The sequence below is a fragment of the Pistacia vera genome, unplaced genomic scaffold, assembly GCF_008641045.1.
Source record: "Pistacia vera cultivar Batoury unplaced genomic scaffold, PisVer_v2 Contig566, whole genome shotgun sequence".
In the NCBI taxonomy this organism is placed as follows: Eukaryota; Viridiplantae; Streptophyta; class Magnoliopsida; order Sapindales; family Anacardiaceae; genus Pistacia; species Pistacia vera.
The window spans coordinates 996,154-1,016,531 of record NW_022196408.1 but is presented as its reverse complement, the minus strand read 5'-3'; the positions used below and the strand labels follow the sequence as shown (position 1 = coordinate 1,016,531).

The following is a 20,378-nucleotide window of genomic DNA, read 5'->3' as shown; positions in this document are numbered from 1 at the left end:
TATTAAATTCACTCACTTTTTAAGCTTTTGTTAGGTTTCCATTACAACTACTTCTGCCTCTCAATCCGATCACCTACCTATTTTTTTATTTTATACCTCCGTTAAGATTAACAACATAGCATTTGAAATACAAGATAATGGTTATCTAGACTTGGATTTGATTAATCAATTCCATTTCATTTCATCTCTTAGCTTTTCAAAGTTTTTTATATGACATTAGTTAACATCAAACCCATATTAAATAGTATTTGTAATATAATTTTCAAATGGTAAACAGGCAGTTGAAGGTGTGATAAATATAAAACACAGACTCACAAACGTGTAAGTTGTAGCATAGACTAAGTTTTCGTATTGGCTACGCCTGTGTTACTTGGCGAGATTGACAATAAATAAAAAAATGAAAATATTTTCCATGTGCATCCACAGGAAACAGGGCCGGATTTTCTATAAGGGTTTATTCCTTACAGCTGGGTTTCCCAATGAATGACATGGATATGTTGCAGACTTCAATTTCTTCTTTTTGAGGATAAAATAAGCCTTCAACCTCCAGCTGTGTTAGCAAATATTCACTTGGAATACTTTATGATTAATTATGAACCATTTCTTAACATCATCATGAAGAACAAAGCAAAACAAATTCATTTAACCATTTTTTTTTTTTTCAACTTCAGGTAACATGAAGAAGAAAGCAAATACATGAATATCGTGATTTTTGTAGCTTTTAAATGTTTAAAACTTCATTTTTATGCGTGGAATATTGCCTCTGCAATGAGATCACCAACTACCTGCAACATGCAAAGTTGACAGATCCATCTCCTTGACTTTCTTGCTTTTCTAATTCGAATCGATTTTGACTTTAACTTACATTTCAATTATACATATCTTAGTTATATTTTTTTCACACAGAAAATTCCAAAATATGGTAATCAATCTTAGTCGAACAACTGTCAAATATGTGATTTATAATAATATTAGCTTTGATACTTACTAAAGAAGAGAAAAAGAAAAAGACTTCAAGTAAATATTTTATGGAAGATGAAATTGAAAATGCAAATGCATTGACCTTGTCAGTATCTCTGGCGTCAAAATGGATATAATTATAATTTGGTAATTTGAATGAAATGAGAAAAATGCCAATCAAGTCAGCAAGCAAAATTATATATAATTTATTAAAGCCTCCACCATGTCATCAGTACTGAATTTCCAGGTTAAAAAAATTACACTAGAATATGAAAATGATATATCAAGCCCGGACAGACAACCATAGCCTAGGAAGAAACCAAGAAAACTGACAAACCAGAAAGATACTCTTCTACGAAGTGACATATTAAGAGAGGCCCATGCATAACATTTATCATTTAAGAAACCCATCTCATTCAAACTAACCCTTTAAGATCATTCTACAACATCTCAGAAATATTAACCTTCACATGAATCGGTTACGGTTGCTTAGTTTTCTGCTTCTTCTTCTCTTCTCAGAGTTTTATGTTGGAGCACAAACCTATGGCTATGGCGGCCGGGATGAAGCGCCTTCTCAAGATGCTGTCTCAAATTTCAAACCAAGTTTAACTGTTGTTATTGGTATCCTCTGTGTCATGTTTTCGCTTACATTTATCCTTCTAATGTATGCAAAATTTTGTCACAGGGGTTCCTCACTTTACAGCAATCCACAAAACAACCCTGCACTAATTAGATCGACCTCAAGATTTTCAGGAATTGACAAGACAGTCATCGAGTCGCTTCCTTTCTTTAGATTTTCTTCGCTTAAAGGTTCAAAACAAGGGCTTGAATGTGCAGTCTGTCTATCCAAATTTGAAGATATCGAAATTCTGCGGCTACTGCCCAAGTGCAAGCATGCCTTTCACATTAACTGTATCGATCAATGGCTTGAAAAACACTCGAGCTGCCCTCTTTGCAGGCACAAGGTCAACGCTGAGGACCCAACAATCTTTGCTTATTCAAATAGTATGCGTTTCTTGTTCAACCAATCTGAGGTAAGAGACGACTCTAACATAGAGCTCTTTGTCCAAAGAGAGGAAGACCAACATGGTTCATCAAGATTCAGCGTGGGAAGCAGCTTCCGGAAAATTAAAGAGGAAGAGACTGATAAGGAAGAACAAGTGTTGATATTCGACGAAGATGGCGTTGAAAGCGATGATCAAAAAGTTTTGCACAAGTTTAATCACAAGATTATTGTTTCCGATGTTATTCTTAAGAACCGGTGGAGTAGTGCAAGTTCTTCAGACTTGATGCTTTTGAACTCAGAGATGCTTAATGTTATGTCAAGCAACAGATTCTCTAACTTAGAAGAAAATAATAGTGGTGACCAAATTTCGACACCAAGAGCGATTGAAAACGAGCAAATAAAGCAGATTAAAGAGGAGATGGAGATGAAAAGATTGTTTGAAATCAAGGTTAGTTCAATCAACAAAACTAGTAGTAGTCTTGAGGGTGCTTCAGGATCAGATTCTAAAATCATTTCAAGGAGTTCAGATCCAGCGAGAAGATCAGTGTCAGAAATCACAGCCCTTTCCAGGTTTCAAGAATTGAATATCAAGAACAGAATTAGAGAAACTTCCTTTGACGGAAACGAAAGAACGAGAAGGGTTTGGTTGCCGATTGCAAAGAGAACAGTTCAATGGTTTGCAGATAGAGAAAAAAGATCCCAACAGAGGCCTCAGAAAACATTAGATGTATAAATTTAATCAATAACCAAGTATGTGCTTTTTTTTTTTTTCACCAAACTCGTATATTTGAAGATGTTAGATAGATAAATTAATAATACATGTACGTTTATAATCTTCAAAATGGTTAACGGATTGAGGGAAAATGATTTACAGGAGTTTTGCTATATATATATATATATATGCTTGTTGACTGATAATGTGTTTGTGAAAGATAGATTTACAGGAACATTATCGGGTTTCTTATTTAACTACAATTTATTCTGCTTTGAACAAGAAGTGATTGCCACCCTGGTCTTATTGATCAAGCATGTTCTTTATTTTTATATAACGACTTCCATAGGAGGAAAGCCAGTGAATCAGGTTGTAAGAATCTCAACCCCAGCTTCAGGAAAATATACTTCTATCGGCCATTTCATGATGGGTGTTTTAAACATTAATCTTATACTCATCAATAACACAAATGGAGCCTTACTGTATTTTTTAAGTTTATGAATTTGTCTTACAGCTTTAAGTCAATGACAAGTATCCATCCACACAAGAAAACAAGTCTCTGTTGCCTTTCTTTATTCTCGCTTGGCCTGCCACCACTGGCGCATACTGAGCTGAATCCTCTTTTCTTGTCTTTGAATGAACTAATCAATGTTTTTATCATTTTTTTTTTAATATATATTTCATTATTTTGTCAGCCCAGTATTTCATAATTATAATATTTAACGTGCAATTGCTCTTCCAAATTTTTTATTTCTGGTATCAAGCAACGAATTCACGTAATCTTTAATAATAATAATAAAAAAAAAATGGATATAGTGAACTTGATCTACATGAATTTGTTTAGGCAGATTTAGCCTTTCTATTTTATTTCTTTGAACGTGTTCATCTAATAGATTAGTTTCTTAATTGTACAGTAGGTCTATCAGCTCCTGTTTAATAATATTTAACATGGCAATAATTGAATTTAGCATTTTAAACGCTTCATATTTAAAGCCATCTTGTGATCCATGAATATTCTCTCAATTTCAGAGAAATAAATTCACCTAAACTCACCGACCAGACGGCAAAACCCACCTTTGTAGTATTCTGTTTCTGTACTCAATTATCCATGAGTTTCATAAAATTATACGGGAATATTCATAGCTCAAAACATGACATCTCATAAATAGCCTACCTGGGATGTTCTTACAAAAGTCAGAACGTTTACCAGTTTTAATTTAATCAAAATATTGAGCTTATGCATATGCATACACCAGTCCTCAAAATAATAATATCCCTTGCCCTTTTCAAAATATATGATAAAGAATAAATGAGACAACAACTCGGCCAGAAAATTAACCTACAAGTAGCCGACCCTGTGAAAGTTACGGAAAACTAGACTTTTAATTTCAAAATACGAGGGGGCCTAACTTATTTACATATTTATGTATTTACAGAAATGGGAAAATACGCAAAGAAATAAAAAACCTACCAACTATTCTCTCCAATGAATTAGTTAGATGGCTAATTTCGCAGCTACACAGGACACCATGACGCCAAAAAAATCACAGGCTTATGAGAAAATGTAGGCTGGAATTTGATCTCCCTTCTCCAATTTCTTTTGTAAAAGTAAGCTCTTCAAACTTTCACAATCTCAGCAGGGGTTTCATAAAAGGAGAATAGAATACCATCTGCAACGAATCGACCAAAGCAGAGTCAGATACCCATGTCCAACATTCTGCTACCAATCTTCAAGCCATTCTGGAACATTGAGTTCTTCTACATCTCGAGGTGGAGAAGCTCGAGGAAGAGCAGAGTCCTCTAAAAGGCTTTCCAAGTGTTGACTTATACGAGAAGATATCTCATGCGGAACAGGAAAACTTGAATCTGCAATCCCTTTCCAATCAACACCATCAAACCATGGATGAGATTTGACAGAACTGGGACCCTGGCTACCAAGTCTTGTATTTTCATCAACTACAAGTAACTGAAAAAAGATGTATATGTTGAAATAAGATTTAGAATATTGAATATCTATAAGTTATCTTCACATAAATTTTCAGAAACAAGGGTAAATAAAAAGAAAGAAAACGCTAATATTTACAAACAAGACCTTTGTAATGAGATCAACAGCTTCAGGACTTAAAGTCTGTGGAAGATTTAACTGCCCTTTCGCAATCTTTGCAACTATATCAATCTCACTTTCCCTCCACGAGCCAAATGGCATTTCACCTTGTAGCATGAAATAAATCAAGACTCCCAAAGCCCACCTGCATATTGACCACCGTATTAGGGGTTGAAGACAGTTTTGATAGATGCCTTCATTAAGCATGAAGAAAACAAAGTTATTTAGAGCTGTGTCTACAGATTAAAGCTAACACCACCTACTATAATACACATTCTTAAGATCATTAAGTATTTGTAGGAATTGAACTCAATTATTTTCCATTATCCTTCAGAAAAAAGACGTGCACTAAGAAGTATGAACTAGATGTTGATATAAAAAATTCCCCTCCTCTCTTCGTAAATAACACCATCTCCTCAAAACTATATGAAAACTGCAAAAGATACAATGAAACTACGTTTATGTTTCATAGAACAAGATTGTATTCAATTACACATGAAATGCCCAAAATCCATATCAGATTAATTTGATCATTTATTCAGCATGAATTTTAAATTTTGTCTTTCCATTATTCAATGATGATGTTTCCTGATGCCATGGTTAAATATAGCCATACTGTCAGTATCACAAAACTAAGTTAGGCACTTAACATGTTAAAGGAAACCCAATAGTGACCTGGGGAATGCTTTTCTAAGTTGCTTTTGCACAAGACAACATTCTTTAAGATTTCAAATGGATCCAGATTTTCTCCATAAGGGGAAACAGAAATACATTAAATCTTCCATAGGAATCAAATTAACTCCTCAATCCCATTAAGAGTATGGTCATCCTATCTATTCCTATACTTCACATCCAAACATAGTGGTGGAATTTTTCATGTCGGACATCTGTTTTCAGCCCAGAACCTCCTAGGTCAGCCATCCAATACAAATCCTAAAAGGATAGTGGAAGCACTAAGAAGCACAGCAAACATTTATCTCACAATTACAATTAACAAAGTGTCTAATATTTGCATTATTTATGTCATAAAAACTTTAGCATAAGCAAACAGAGGCATTTTTACCAGTCAGAAGGGAAACCATGGCCTTTTCCCTGGACAATCTCTGGGGCTAAATAGTCCGTCATTCCACAAATTGTGAACGTTCTGTTGTCAGATAAGTCCTTCCCAAATCTGAAGTCCACTAACTAAGAAACAGCAAAACATAGTAAAAAAATATAATAAAATAAGCATAAGTGCATATCCCTGTACAATTTACTCAGTAAATGAGAGCAAAGGAAAATTGACGATGTACGAGTAAATTGACAAGATAACACTGAATCACATTTGGTAATAATGCAGCATAAAAAATGCACCACCAACCTGTAAATGTCCACTTTGATCCAACATCAACACATCGGGAGATACTCCTCTGTAGAGAACACCATTCTGAAATCAAACCATAAAGGAATTTAGAAAGAGAGAAATGAGACAATTATAATAGAGCTGCATAACAAATTCAAGGAGGGGAAGATTTATAAAACTAATTCTAGACATTAGACCTTATGTAGATCTTCTAATGCAACAACAACACAGGCAGCACAGAATTGTGCGGATGTTTCATCAAGTGGTATGTGAAGTATTGAAGCCAAAGGGCAAGCAAGAAATGTATTCAATAGCATTCCAGCATAAGCTCGATCAGCACAGGTACGTAAAACCTGTGGAACAAAAGCTAAAGGGCCTATATTTTTCATCAAATTCTTCTCCTTTAACACTTGAGCTTCCTTTCCCAGCCTATTGACCTTCTGCTTTGAAAACCTTTTCAAACTGAGCAAATTATCTGACAGGGAAACACATTCAGAAAGATGAGTTTCATCAGCACACACCGTCCATAGAAAGACAAACACACATTTTATTACAACATTATATCAAATTAATTTACATCAGTCAGTTTTCTATGTAACCATAAAAAACACATTATTTCAAGTACATTATGAGTTGCATACTTCTAGTTTTTGGCCAAAAAGCAAGTCACTCAAGCAAAATGGCAAGCTGAAACCAGAGCCCTTGAAGAAAAGAAATAATACATGATAAAGCCTACCTGAGTCTCTCAAAATCACAAGCCCAATCTCACTGCAGTCAGTGGAATATAAGCACTTTCTCCATTCCTACAAAGAAATTTCCATTAGCTGATTTCAGAAACCGATCTTTTTTTGTAGAAGGTAGCATTTAGAAGCATAACTATAGGTAGGACCAGCAATCATTACCATATCAGAAAGGCTGACTTTAGCAAGAGTTGAGATATCAACAGTTTTGGTGATTTCCTTGGGAAAACCAGAAGAATAATCTTTTGACCTAAATGATACAAGACTGAAAGGAGATAAAGCAAGCATTTTAGCATATATATATTCAACAATTAAATAAAAATAAAAATTCAAAGAAGTCATAGTTGTCACTGAGGATGTCCCCCATTTTAATCATAAAATTGAAGATCTTCCATTTTGGGGGTTTCTAGAATTTGAAAGCAAGAAAACTTTTCTACTTCCTGATTTGCTGCAGCCAGATTAGAAGAAATGTTGAAAAAATTCAATGTAAAATATGAGATTAAACACTCTGTACAAGAGGTTACAACATACTTTTGATCATCCTGTGAAAGCTTTGTTAAAGGACCAACTACTAAATCAAACTTCTCTTTTGTTAAAATGGCACATACAACATCATCCACAGCAACTGCACTAAAAGAACTCATATGTTCACCAAGAAGTGTCCATTCGCCAAAATAACTTCCTTCTGTCTTCTCCACAGAGAGCTCTTTACTGCTCTCCGGATTATCATCCTCTTTTTGATTCTCGGATTTCAGGCTGCATACATTTGGATTACATAATAAGTCTGCATCAAATGTAATTTTGACTTGTCCCTTCTGGATAATATATAGAGCAAAGAGGCATTCATTCTGCATATACATGTCGGAGAAATTTAATAGAAGGAACAAACAGCAAAGGAAACATATTCTTAAAGAGAATCAAATTTACCCTATCAACTATTGTCTGTCCAGCTGAGAAGGAAACTTCAGAAAGAGAATCCGCAAGGTGACTTAGCTGTAATATTGTCAACCTTGAGAGAAGATCCACTGATCGAAGCAACTTCAAAGATGAAAGATCTGAAAACTCGGACATAAGAATTCCTCGAAAATCTTCTCTTTTTAAAGCCCATAGCATTCCATTAGTCACAGCACGCACAGAGGCCTGGAGTGGCTTGTTATACCTAATGCGTCATATAGCACAAAAATTGTTTATTTACAACTGTGTCTAAAGCAATAAAGATCTACATGACCAGGGTTAATAATTGTAAACAAAACTCCAATATGAAACCATTAACAGCCTAATTCATGTACTGGCAAATGCAGAGGAAGAGAAAATCATGAGAGGGAAATTTAAACAACTCATCACTGTGAAGATCAAATTACCTCATGGCAAAGTTTTCAATCCAGAACTGTTTCATACAGAAATCGTGCTAATAACAGTTATTTTTGTTTTATTGATAAAATTTAAGCACATGGATGAGGCAATAAGATTCAGTTTTGGTGTAACACATCGAAAGTGTTATACCAAAAGGGAAAGCAGAATCATATTAAAGGTTCAGCAATCACTTTGTCATCCAGTACCAAGTATTTGTCAACCTTAGTAAAAATAGCAAAATCATTTATTTCAGGTATATATATATATATATATATATATATATAGAGAGAGAGAGAGAGAGAGAGAGAGAGGGAGAGAGAGTAAATTGGAATAAAAGTAGGAAAAATATAAGAGAAAAACCCACATGAGGGCAAGCTCCCCAAAGGATGATAACTTCTCAGCTGTATAGCACTGCAAAACCCTAGGGACTTCTCCGTTTATTTCTTCCTGCCATGACAATTTTTAGTCAAGAAACAGAAACAATCTCAAAGATCTTACAGAAAATCAAAAGTTATATATGAAAACATTTATAACTCATCCAAAATGACTATCCAAATTATACCAATTGGGAAATCAGAATGTAACAACAGTGACATTTGATGCTAATGCATTATAACTCATTAATAAACTAAAAAAGAGAAAGTTTGAAGACCCATCCAAGAAGTAATAGGCTTTGTAAAGTTGATAAATTTGAATTTTTTATCAAGCAACTAAATAAAAGCAAACCTGAGTTGCCAAGACTTCAAATTCTCCACTGCCAACAACATAAAAGCAGTCACCTTCACCACCCTAATAAACATAACAGAGTTATACTTCTGCAGCTTTAATTCCAACAACAAGAATCATATTAAACAGAATTCATCCACCACTACTTGCACATGAAATTTTACAGATAGTCAAACCAGGGTTAATCATTGTGAACAAAGCTCCAATATGAAACCATTAACAGCCTAACTCACGTACTTGCAAATGCAGAGAAAGAGAAAATAATGAGAGGGAAATTTGAACAGCTCATCACTGTGAAGATCAAATTACCTCACGGCAAAGTATTCAATCCAGAACTGTTTCATACAGAAATCGAGCCAATAACAATTATGGTTGTTTTATTGATAAAATTTAAGCACATGGACAAGGCCATAAGGTTTATCTTCTGACATTTCCATATTCAAGCAGCCCACTGAATGCTGATGTTCAACATTAATACTCAAAAAGCAACTTTATTCCACATTTTTATATATTTATCAGTTATTGTCAGCCCTTATGTCATTATAATACACATAAGGACAACAATAATTGAAAATTAAGCATAAAAGAGAACCATTAGAAAGTACTAACCTGTTTAACGACAACATCCCCTGCTTGAACCTCTACTCTTTGCATGCAATCCAACAAAACATGGCACTGGGAATCAGTAAGCTTCCTGAAGAGGAAATGGTCACGCAATGCTCGCTCAATGTGTGCCTATAATGTACAAACATTTACTAGTTTAGCACCCATGAATTTTCCAAGTATAATTCATGCAGATTAATATTTGTAACATTTTTCCCTTTGAATTTTATGGTAAATACCAAAAGAAGAAAACAATGAAGATAAGAATTTACTTCTTCTTCCCAAGTCTTCCTGTGGGCTGAAGATGATGGAATCCAGACTTGCCCATTCTCTAATGAACTCTCGATGGCACGAAGACGTGTACGTGATAAATCATGCCTTACACGTTGGTTCCTAGAGCTCCAGCCAAAGGTTGAAGGAGATTCTGAGCCCGTCACCTCCACCACTTGAGGAACAGGGGGTCGTAGAACAGCACCAGAACTTACTGAATGACCAGCAGCACTCTAAAAAAGAAAATAAAATATTTTCAAAAAGAAGCAAGCAAGAAACAGATCATCATGCAAAGCAAAATTTTAATTTTCCCTTAAATAGACAAATATAAAAAAGAAGCTTTCTTACTCCAGTTAGCCCATTAATATGCACAACTATTACAGTGATATCATCCGTCCGAGTTTCATATTGTAGCCAAAGACGATAAGATTCAGCCACAATAGCAGCGCAAGCATCACGGGGATCTTTGTATTTTGCAACCTGGAAATATAATAGCAGAAAGGAGAATAAAGAGAAGGAATGACATTAGAAACTAATGTTGTATCTATAGAGAAAAATGTAAGGATGGGACATCAAGACTTGGAATACCAAAAATTAAATATAGTGAAGTTCAGTAAACATATATGCAACCTAAAGATTAGAGAATCACGTATACCATCGCATAGGTAAGTGTGCAACCTAAATTACAGTCATTGCACTCCATATGCTCAAGTTCACATCAATATTTTGCTGATACCAATTTCAATATCACAGTCTAACAAACGATCAATAACTATACGAATTCATTCAAGCAGGTAATATTTCAAGAGTTTCAGGAGACTAGCATAAATGTTAAGCCGAGTTACAAGTAAATCATCAGTCCATATTAAAGGATTATCTAACATTTTCATTATAAACAGAGATTAAAAAGGATACCTTACCATGTCAACGACAGTTTGACTAGAAAGAAACTCAAAAACCCCATCACTAGCAAGTACAAAGAAAGGATGATCCTTGGTGAGCTCCAAAACAACAATCTCAGGATTTGCAACAACCCCAATTGTCTCAGCAATTGAATCTCCAATACTCCTTGTAAATGCCGTACCTGGATACATCCCATTCGGGACCCACAATCTAGGAGGATCACCATCATCACCCTCTTCAGTGCCCCAACACTGCACATCCGGATCCTTTAAACCCTCAATTTGGTCCAATGTCAACACTCTAGCTCCACACATCTTCACTCTTTCAAGCTCATCAGGTCTAAACGGCGTCTGATCAATAGACAAATCAACGGCCACAATTTCCTTCCCTCTTTTCTCAGCTAAAACCGCTCTAGAATCACCAGAATTCGCCACGTATATCGTCTTCCCGCGAACCAAAACCGTTATGGCTGTCGTCCCACTCATACTATCATCCAAAATATCAGCGTGTAACTGCGAATTCGTCGCCAAAAACGCCGCGTGGCACGCCTCAACAGGGTCCACATGAAACTTGCTATCTCTAAGCAAATTCTCACACAGTTTCCGCTTCACAAACTGTGAACACTGGGCTCCATGTTCTCCATGACCATCAAAAACTCCAAAGAAATTATCATCAGGACTGGTCCCAAAAGGAGTGTGAATACAGAAACTATCTTGATTGGCCTTATCAAGAGCATCTGGATAATAACCTCTTTGCGAAAGAAACGAATATCTCAACTCGTACTTACCGGACGGAACTTTAACGGTTCTTGAACCGTCAGAAGGAAGAAACTGAGACGAAACCCTTGAGAGTCTAGTAATACCCAGTTCTGGGTCCCTCAATTGGTTGATTTGATCTCCAGTTTCGTCTCCTGAACCGTCTGATGAAGCTGGAGAGAATACAGCAGTTTCGTTTGTGGTTCTTGGTGCGATTCGTTGAGGCTCTTTGATTCTAGCATCTCTTGGCGTGCAAATCTCGCCTATACAAGCTCTTGAATACACACAACCCATCACTCCAAACAATAATAAATGTGCACCAATCCAGATTCTAAAATCATTACTGTGACTTTCTCTGCTCAAGAAATGCAAACGCCACACACTTATTCGTGAGAATAAAACCAAATTCAAAAACTGGAATTGTTAATAAAATTGAAATCAAAGTTCTCGATCTACTGTTATAGAAAACCGTTACACTAAAATAATAATAAAATTAATAAATAATTATTATTGTCATCAAATGGAGTCAATGGGTGAAAGACAGAGACTGTGCGTTTGGGAAGAATTTAAAATATTGAAAGAAAATTAAAATAAAAAAGGAAATCAAATAAACACAGGGAGGTTCAGTTGGCGTGGATTACTGGAAGGAAATGCAAGCGGATGCAGAGTGTGTGTCTGTAAATGCAAATTAAAAGAGCGAAAGAGAAGAATGAGAGTAGGAGGTAGAGATGGAAGTTTGAAGGGGGGCGCGTAAGAAAAAGGAGAGTGACACGTCGTAGATTGTGGATCAGAATTCCGGATTTTCACTTCTGGGTCTGGCTAGTTTTAGGTGAAGATGTATGTGTCGTATATCAGTGCATGTGTGTGCAAGGTCAGAGTCTCAGCTTTTGTGGCCACTGCCCACTGTTTATTTCCACGCGCTTACGTACGAGTGGACTTGTCGTGTTAGTGTTTAAAATTGAATCGTGACTTGACTTGAGAGTGATCCAATTTGGAGTAACACTAAGGTCACGCTTTGCAACCGTCTACTACTTGTACTTGTGTGTTATTCCTCTCATATACAGTAACGTGTCATTCCAATGTAGTCAGTAAAACACTGGGATTATGGGATTGAGAGATAACCCCACTCCCGAGTTAATTCTATGCCAAATTTTGTTATACATATTTATTCAAAAATTAATTTTACTAAGACCATGAATTTTATACGGTAAGTCTAGCTAAAATTCAATGATTTAATTTGGTTTAAATAATTAGGGCCGCCTTCAATGTACATCCAACAACACTAGACTGAGAGCGCCACCCACGTTCACTCATTATCGCTTCACTTTATAAGTGGTCCCTTAATATCCATCTCTTATTTTATAAAAGTTACGCTCAACCGTGACCGTAACTGATCATAAGTTGTTTTGTTGTACCAAACTACCAAAGTAAAGTAAAAGTCTTTCTCAATCATCTTGTCAATTGTCATCCTTCTTTCATCTATTAAAAAACTGTGTATTACGACTATATCTCCACCAATTCCATTCAAATCTATTTGGTATAACATCAAATAAATCAAATAATTGATATCTTAATTTGAATTTAAATTAAAAAATCAGATTGTAAGTTTGAATTTGATTTTTTTTTTTTTTTGATTACTGTTGTGTGTGATTTTTCCATCAAGCTCGGAGTATCATGAGGTTATAGTTATAACTTGAACCAGCACAAGCTAGTCGTAAATAATCCGTGCGATCTTTCAACCAACTCTCAGATGACTTCATATCCCAGATATCTCGGAAGGGATCATATTGATAACAATCTTTGCGTAATCACAACGCCCAATCGCAAGAATACCAGAGTTGCATTTCAATTCAATTTATTTTCGCTCTTTCCTTTGTACAAACTTTGTATATAAACCCCCTTAAACAATGAGAGAGGGTTGGAAATTATTCCTAGAATTACTATTGTAAGCTCTCACAACAAATACAAAAAACAGTGAACGTAGGCTCAAGAGTTTACCTCGCCGAACCACTTTAACAATCTCTTTGCCATTTTTCTTTACTGTATTCATTATTCATTCATTGTTGGTTACCCATAATCACGCACACACCAATTCTAGTCCCGCCAAGGTCGATCGGATCACTCGAGTTGATGCAGATTTCTATATCAACATTTTGGCGCTAGAAGGAGGGCCTCTACCAACTTCTCAGAAATTCTGGCAAACAACCACATCGATCTAACCACTTTAGGCCCACGATGGTGCGTACAAGATCAAAAACCACCACCGAAAACTACGAAGATGTGGAGATCACCCATCAAGATGCTGCCAAGCGTCGACCACCATTGCTGCCATCTCAACATGCCACAAATAACTAGGGGCAGGGATGTCAAACCCTGAAAACGACCAACTGGTGGAGATGATCAGAACCATGGTTGCACAGGCGGTGCAACAGAATATAGCTGAGCTGAGAAATCAGCAACCAATCGCCCAGAACCTTGACCAGCTGTGTTTCACTAATACCACCCCGACGGGTCGAAATTCAGTTGGAGACCAGTCTGGCTCATCGGCGCCAAGAGGCGACCAGCACCCTTGGCGTCACAGAGTGCACTCCACTAAAGAGCATGAGTCTCGCAGACAAACTAACCTCGGGAGGCGGCAAGGGAAGAAACCAATTGGTGAAAGTGGAGGTAATGGTCACCCACAAGATGCTCAACCTACTCGGCGGTATCTCCAGTGTTAGCGTGCCAGTCTTGACCCACACCCAAAGCAAGCTTGACCCTCACAAACTGGCGAGACGAGTAATATGAGCCAATCTGGCAATGATCGATGTTTTGGTTATAACCAACATCGTGAGCAACGCACTGACGGGCATGATAACACTTATCAACCAAGCCATCATGACTCAACTTCACGCATCAATGCGCGTAATGGAGGGGGTTCACATGCGATAGATTTGCAAACTCACTTGCTCGAGATAAGGTTGAACAAAGCCAGCTAGGGCAATCACAATGAAGACTTAGATCGTGTGCAAAAAATGCTAGACGATCTAAGAGCCCGCCAGAATGGTGCGGCGGAAGAAATAGTGAGTTCCCCATTCACATAAGAGGTTCACTAAGCCCCGCTTCCATAAGGATTTAGGGCACTAGAAAGCAAGTTCGACGGGAGAGGAGACCCTAGAGACCACCTCGACAATTTCAATGACCTGATGGAGTTGCACCAGGTATGTGACTTGGCGAAGTGTCACTACTTCGCGGTCACATTGGTAGGGGATGCCAAGAGGTGATACAAGAGACTCAAGGTGAGCTCCATCAGTTCGTGGCGACAATTCTCATCGCTTTACTTGCAGCAATTTCAAGCGAGAAAACAGTTCACAATGCCGCTCAACTACCTGAGCAACATTCGTCAAGAAAGAGACGAAACTCTGACCTCTTATTTAATGAGGTTCTAGAACAAGCAAGTAAAAGTCGCGAATGCACCCGAAGAATCAATCCAGACTTTGCTAATTGCAGACATCAGGCCAAACACTAAGCTGTGGAAAGAGCTCCAAAGCAAAGATCATGTGAGCCTGACAAAGTTTTATCAGATGGCTGCAAAGCACCAGCAAGTAGAAAGCTCGTTAGCAGCCCTAGCTAGAAGCTCACCAAAAAGAGCCTCGGACAGACGATAAGATCGCTCATCAGATAAGCGGAGGGGCAAAGACCACAATGATAGGGACCAAAACAAGTCCCAAAAAAGACAGAAAACAGATAACCGCAGGGACAGGTAACCCTTCCCACGGTACGCAGAATATACCCCCCTCACGTAAGCCGTGAGGCGAAAATGCTGCCTGCTCTAGAAAGAATGAGAGGGCTCCAGGCAGAAGAGATCGGCAAAAATATTGTCGGTACCATCGGGAGATTGGACACAACACAAACGAGTGTCGGGCTTTGAAAAATGCCATCGAACACTTGATACGAAGGGGTCATCTAAAGGAATTTGTTAAGGAGGCACTAGCTCACGAAAACATTGGCGAGCAAAACAATCAGGTCTAAAAAGCCCCAGCCAGCGCCAACAATGATGTCCTGGTGGGTATGATCTACGGGGGGCTTGACATAGTAGGAAGCTTAAGGTGCGCCCGTGAGCAATATGTGTTAATGTATGCACTAGGAACTAATCGTGTTGTCGGTTCCAAGGTATTATGTTTTGAATATATATGTTAATGTATATATTTTGTATATACATTTTTATCTTATTAATAAAAGAATTAGTTCTTATTTCACATGTAGTTTACTACTTCATTTATATATATGTATTACATGTGAAATGTCCAAATGATATAAATCTTTAAAGGATCAAAATCATCAAAGTATTCCCTACATAGGTAATATTAATTGGGCAATAATATTATATAGTAGGCATGCTGAATGCCTTCGTTGAATATCATGTGATGGTATTAGTGTGGGTGATTATAAAAGCTATATCACTAGGGCATTAGCATGGATAAGCGATTAGTGAACTGTTTATCGAATATGGCCATTTATGATGAATCACATGGACATTTAAAGTGCAGTCAATGATGCATCATAAGATTGTACTAGTATACTATTAATCCTTAGACTTGAGATATCATGGTTGGATTCTGCATAAACGCATATAGTTCATATGGTGTATAAACACGAGGCTAATCTTGTCATGTGTAAAAAAGCCGATTTGGCCATGTGTTATTTATGTGTGAAGACAAGTGGTGGTCAAGATGGGATCTGTTGACTTGGTATAGATTGATATCAAGTTCCTAGACAAATGTCAAGATACATTAGAAAAGGGAAATCTTCGGCTCTGGTATATAAAATGTTACCTAAAAGGTTGCTTCATGGTGACATGTTCCGTTGTATTGATTGTCAATTTGATATAAGATTAAGACAAAAATTTTGACATACCATGAATCCATCCTTAATTGAGATTAAACAATGGAAGGATTTAATTACACAGCGCATATGATTATAAAAGGGTTCGTTGGAGTATATCTTCATTGTGACTTAGGGTTATGGAGCATTACTAGATGTCTATCATAAACGGTGGGAGTTTCGGTCATAAAGAGTTATGACGAAACATATCGGAATAGACTATGATATTGGGCCCACGGCTAGTCCACAGTGAACCTAAGAGGTCAAACATAAGAACTAAGGAGAATGGAGAAATAGCCAAAGAGAGTTAATTATCCAAGGTTGGCCAGCACCTACTAAGGGTAATAAAGTTATTTATATTATTATCATTGAATTAGATTCATGGAGGGTTATATTAGTTATTATGAATAATTTAAGAGTTAAATTGCTAATTGGAAATAAATGAAATTCCAATTCATAATTAATCATTTTCTTTATATTAAATAAGATTTAATAATGGGTTGTAATTGTAAACATATAAACAATTTAAGGGTTAAATTGTTATGTAAACAATTTAAGAGTTAAATTGGTAATTATGATTAAATGTTAATCCAATGTTATTATTTAAAAAAGTTTAATAACTTCATAATAATTATGGAATTATTTACAACTCCAAAACAATTATGGAATTGTTTAAGGAAGTCCAAAACAAATATTAAATTGTTTACAAGACTACATATATAAAGAAAATGATATATCAATTTTAGGGTAGAGATCAAAAATTTCTAAGAACCCTAACGATCTCTTTTTGCCTAATTCTTCTTTTACCTTAGTGTGGATACTCTTTTGTTTAATTTATCTTGAAATTAAAAGTCTCAAAGGTTGCTAAGGATTTAAGGTAACAAGCTATACCTTGTTTTCAATTTGATTGAATTTTTTTTGCAAAATACTAATATGCATATTATAGTATCACATGCATCATTCTCCATGCATTCCAACTTTCAATATGCTCGTGAGGCTAGAACAGATTCAGTCCCCCAAGTAATGAGCTACGAACAGAAGCTGCTAAAGCGGCCCAGACAAGAGAGCGAGATGGTAGGGTTCACTATTGAAGAATGCAAAGAATCCCCTCGCCACCATTACAATGCGATTGTAATCGTAGCCAGGGTCAACAATGTTAGAGTATTGAGGGTGATGGTCGATAACGGAAGTGCAACGAACATCATCTTCTTGGGAGCCTTCCGAGAGATGAGGTTCATAGAGAGGGACTTAAGGGCATGTCCTTCGCAACTCTATGGATTCACCGGGGACAGTCTGCTCCCTAAGGGAATGATCGATTTTCTTATGACCCTGGGGACCGAACCCAAAATCAGGACAGTAATGGCTGAATTCTTAGTGGTAGACTACCCGACTACATACAACGTCATCCTCGGAAGGTCGATCTTGGATAATTTGAGCGTAGTCACATCAGTGTGCTGCCAAGCAATGACGTTTCAGACTCCTAGAGGAGTCACAACAATCAAGAGCTGTAGGAAAGAATCTCAGGAATGTTACAACCGGGCCATAAATGATGCAGTAAATTGGCTACTCCCAAGAACAATGGTTATTACAGAGTCTAAACCACACCCCAGACCTTTCAAGGATACATAGATCCTCGCATCCATAGAGAAGAGCTCGCAGCAAGGCCAACGAAAGAGCTGCAAGAAATATGTGTTAGCGAGGAAGATCCAACTCGCGTACTAAAGATCGGCAGTAGCCTGAGCAAAGAAATGGCCAATAGTCTAGTAGGGTTTTTGAAGAAAAACCTCGACGTGTTCGCATGGGTGCATGTAGATATGGTGGGGATCAGCATCAAAGCAATGTGTCACAGGTTAAACATCGACCCAAAAGCTTAGCCAATAAGACAAAAGAAAAGGTATATGGATGTAGAGCGTTATAAAACGCTCAAAGATGAAGTTAATAAACTCTTAAACATCAACTTCATCAAAAAAGTAAAGTACTCGGATTGGCTTGCTAACCTAGTCTTGGTTAAAAAGTCAAACGGCAAGTGGCAGACTTGTGTTGACTTCACATACTTGAATAAACCTGTCCCAAAGATAGCTTTCCGCTACCACGGATCGACCAACTAGTAGATGCTACAATTAAAAACGCACTACTTAGCTTCATGGATGCGTACTTGGAATAAAACCAAATCTTGATGTATCAGCCCGATGAAGAGCATATCTCCTTTATTACTGACCGTGGGACTTATTGTTACAGAGTTATGCTGTTTGGCCTGAAGAATGTTGGGGCGACCTACCAACGCTTGGTGAACAAGATATTTGCCGACCGAATTGGTAAAACTATGGAGGTGTACATTGACGACATGCTCGTCAAATCAAAGGTCGTTGAAAGCCACATCGAGCATCTAGGGGAAATGTTCGACATCCTCAGAAAATACAAAATGAAGCTCAATCCCTTAAAATGTGCTTTTGAAGTGAGCTCGGGAAAATTCTTGGAGCTCCTTGTAAATCAGCAAGATGTTGAAGCCAAACCAGAGAAGATTCAAGCTCTGCTAGATATGAAAAGGTCGACCAGTATAAGGCAGGTATAGAGTTTGACAGGACGTGTGGCCGCACTCAACAGGTTTATTTCTCGAGCCACAGATAAATGCTTACCATTCTTAGAGACCTTGAAGGGAAATAAATCTTTCAAGTGGACAGAAGAGTGCGAGAGAGCCTTCCAAAAGCTAAAGAAACATTTGGGGCAACCTCCTTTATTATCAAAGCCCATCCAGGGTGAGCCACTGCTATTGTATTTGTCGGTGTCAAAGTCCGCTATCAGTGCGGCTTTGGTAAGTGAAGAAGGGGGAGTGTAGTGGCCGGTACACTATGTGAGCAAGAGACTGCTTGACGTAGAGATGAGATATCCCAAAATGGAAAAGCTCGCTTATGCCCTTGTCATCGCCGCCAAAAAGTTGCGCCCTTATTTCCAAGCGCATTCCATTCACGTGCTGACCAACTTTCCATTGAAGAAAATAATGCAAAAGCCCTAGACATCGAGAAGATTGATCCAGTGGACAATGGAAATGAGTCAGCACGATATCAAGTACATCCCGAGGACGGTAATCAAAGGTCAGGCTTTGGCAGATTTTATATCAGAATTCTCCTATTAGCCAAAAGGGGAACTAAGCTTGCCAAGGTCAAATACCTCAGAAGAAATCGAGTAACATAAGCCAACGCTCGATGACCTATGGCAGTGGACTATGTATATGGATGGTTCCTCAAACGAGAAGGGACAGGAGTAGGGCTTTTGCTCGAAAGTCTTGAAGGAAACCCGATCAGAGCCGTATTAAGATTTGGGTTTACTGCCTCCAACAACGAGGCCGAGTATGAGGCATTGCTCACAAGGATCCGCCTTCCCAAGGAAATAGGGGCAGAATCAATCAAAGTTTACATTGATTCCTAGCTCATAGTCCATCAGATTATCGGGGAGTACCAGGCAAAGGAAGACAGAATGACATGTTACCTCCAGTTTGTGAAGTTCGAGCTCAAGCAGTTTAGATCCTTCGCAGGTCTTCAGATCCCAAGGGAGAAGAACTCGGTAGCTAATGCTTTAGCTTGCCTGGTTGCTGCTATGAACCAAGAGAAAGCTTATTCCATACCAGTTAAGTTCCTTCCAAGGCCAAACATCACCGCTCCACAAGAACTAGTCTTAGCGATGAGTCGGAGATATAGTTGGTTGGATGCAATCATCGCCTACCTAAGGGATGGTACACTGCCGAAAGGAAGAATTGAAGCCAAAACACTCCACGCAAAGTTAGCTCGGTACACGCTCATCAATGATAAGTTGTATAAGCACGGGTTCAGTGTACCTCTACTGCGATGCATCGACCATGAGGATGTAGACTATGTTCTGAGAGAGATCCATGAGGGCATTTGCGGGAATCATGCAGGAGGCAGATCTCTAACATACAAAGTGCTTCATCAAGGTTATTACTTTCCAACAATTTTTGATGATGTAGCGGATTATGTGTGCAAATATGACAGATGCCAGAGATTTGCATATGTTTTACGAGCTCCA

The 20,378-nt window shown here is 37.6% G+C and overlaps 2 protein-coding genes across 4 annotated transcripts; one reads left to right on the top strand and one right to left on the bottom strand.

Moving 5' to 3' along the window:
- Nucleotides 1–1,223: 1,223 nt before the first annotated feature.
- On the top strand, nt 1,224–3,101 carry LOC116108468 (E3 ubiquitin-protein ligase ATL42-like). Its single transcript, XM_031394718.1, has one exon. It carries the CDS (start codon nt 1,431–1,433, stop codon nt 2,697–2,699), a length of 1,269 nt encoding a protein of 422 aa, XP_031250578.1. The 5' UTR covers nt 1,224–1,430; the 3' UTR covers nt 2,700–3,101.
- Nucleotides 3,102–3,872: 771 nt separating this feature from the next.
- Nucleotides 3,873–12,332, bottom strand: LOC116108467 (protein phosphatase 2C and cyclic nucleotide-binding/kinase domain-containing protein). 3 transcript variants are annotated; one of them, XM_031394715.1, is made up of 15 exons: nt 10,737–12,323; nt 10,165–10,296; nt 9,819–10,049; nt 9,553–9,678; nt 8,944–9,006; nt 8,582–8,664; nt 7,792–8,023; nt 7,396–7,712; nt 7,027–7,129; nt 6,861–6,927; nt 6,322–6,599; nt 6,143–6,208; nt 5,846–5,967; nt 4,771–4,927; nt 3,873–4,644 (listed from the first exon to the last, which is right to left on the bottom strand). In XM_031394715.1, the coding sequence occupies exons 1-15, from the start codon at nt 11,766–11,768 to the stop codon at nt 4,399–4,401; spliced, it is 3,255 nt and encodes a 1,084-aa protein (XP_031250575.1). In that variant the 5' UTR covers nt 11,769–12,323; the 3' UTR covers nt 3,873–4,398. The 3 variants fall into 3 exon arrangements, with proteins under 3 accessions (XP_031250575.1, XP_031250576.1, XP_031250577.1); XM_031394716.1 differs by having other exon boundaries at nt 7,027–7,114; nt 10,737–12,322; XM_031394717.1 differs by lacking the exons at nt 3,873–4,644; nt 4,771–4,927; nt 5,846–5,967; ... (2 more) ...; nt 6,861–6,927; nt 7,027–7,129 and having other exon boundaries at nt 7,443–7,620; nt 10,737–12,332.
- Nucleotides 12,333–20,378: the final 8,046 nt, after the last annotated feature.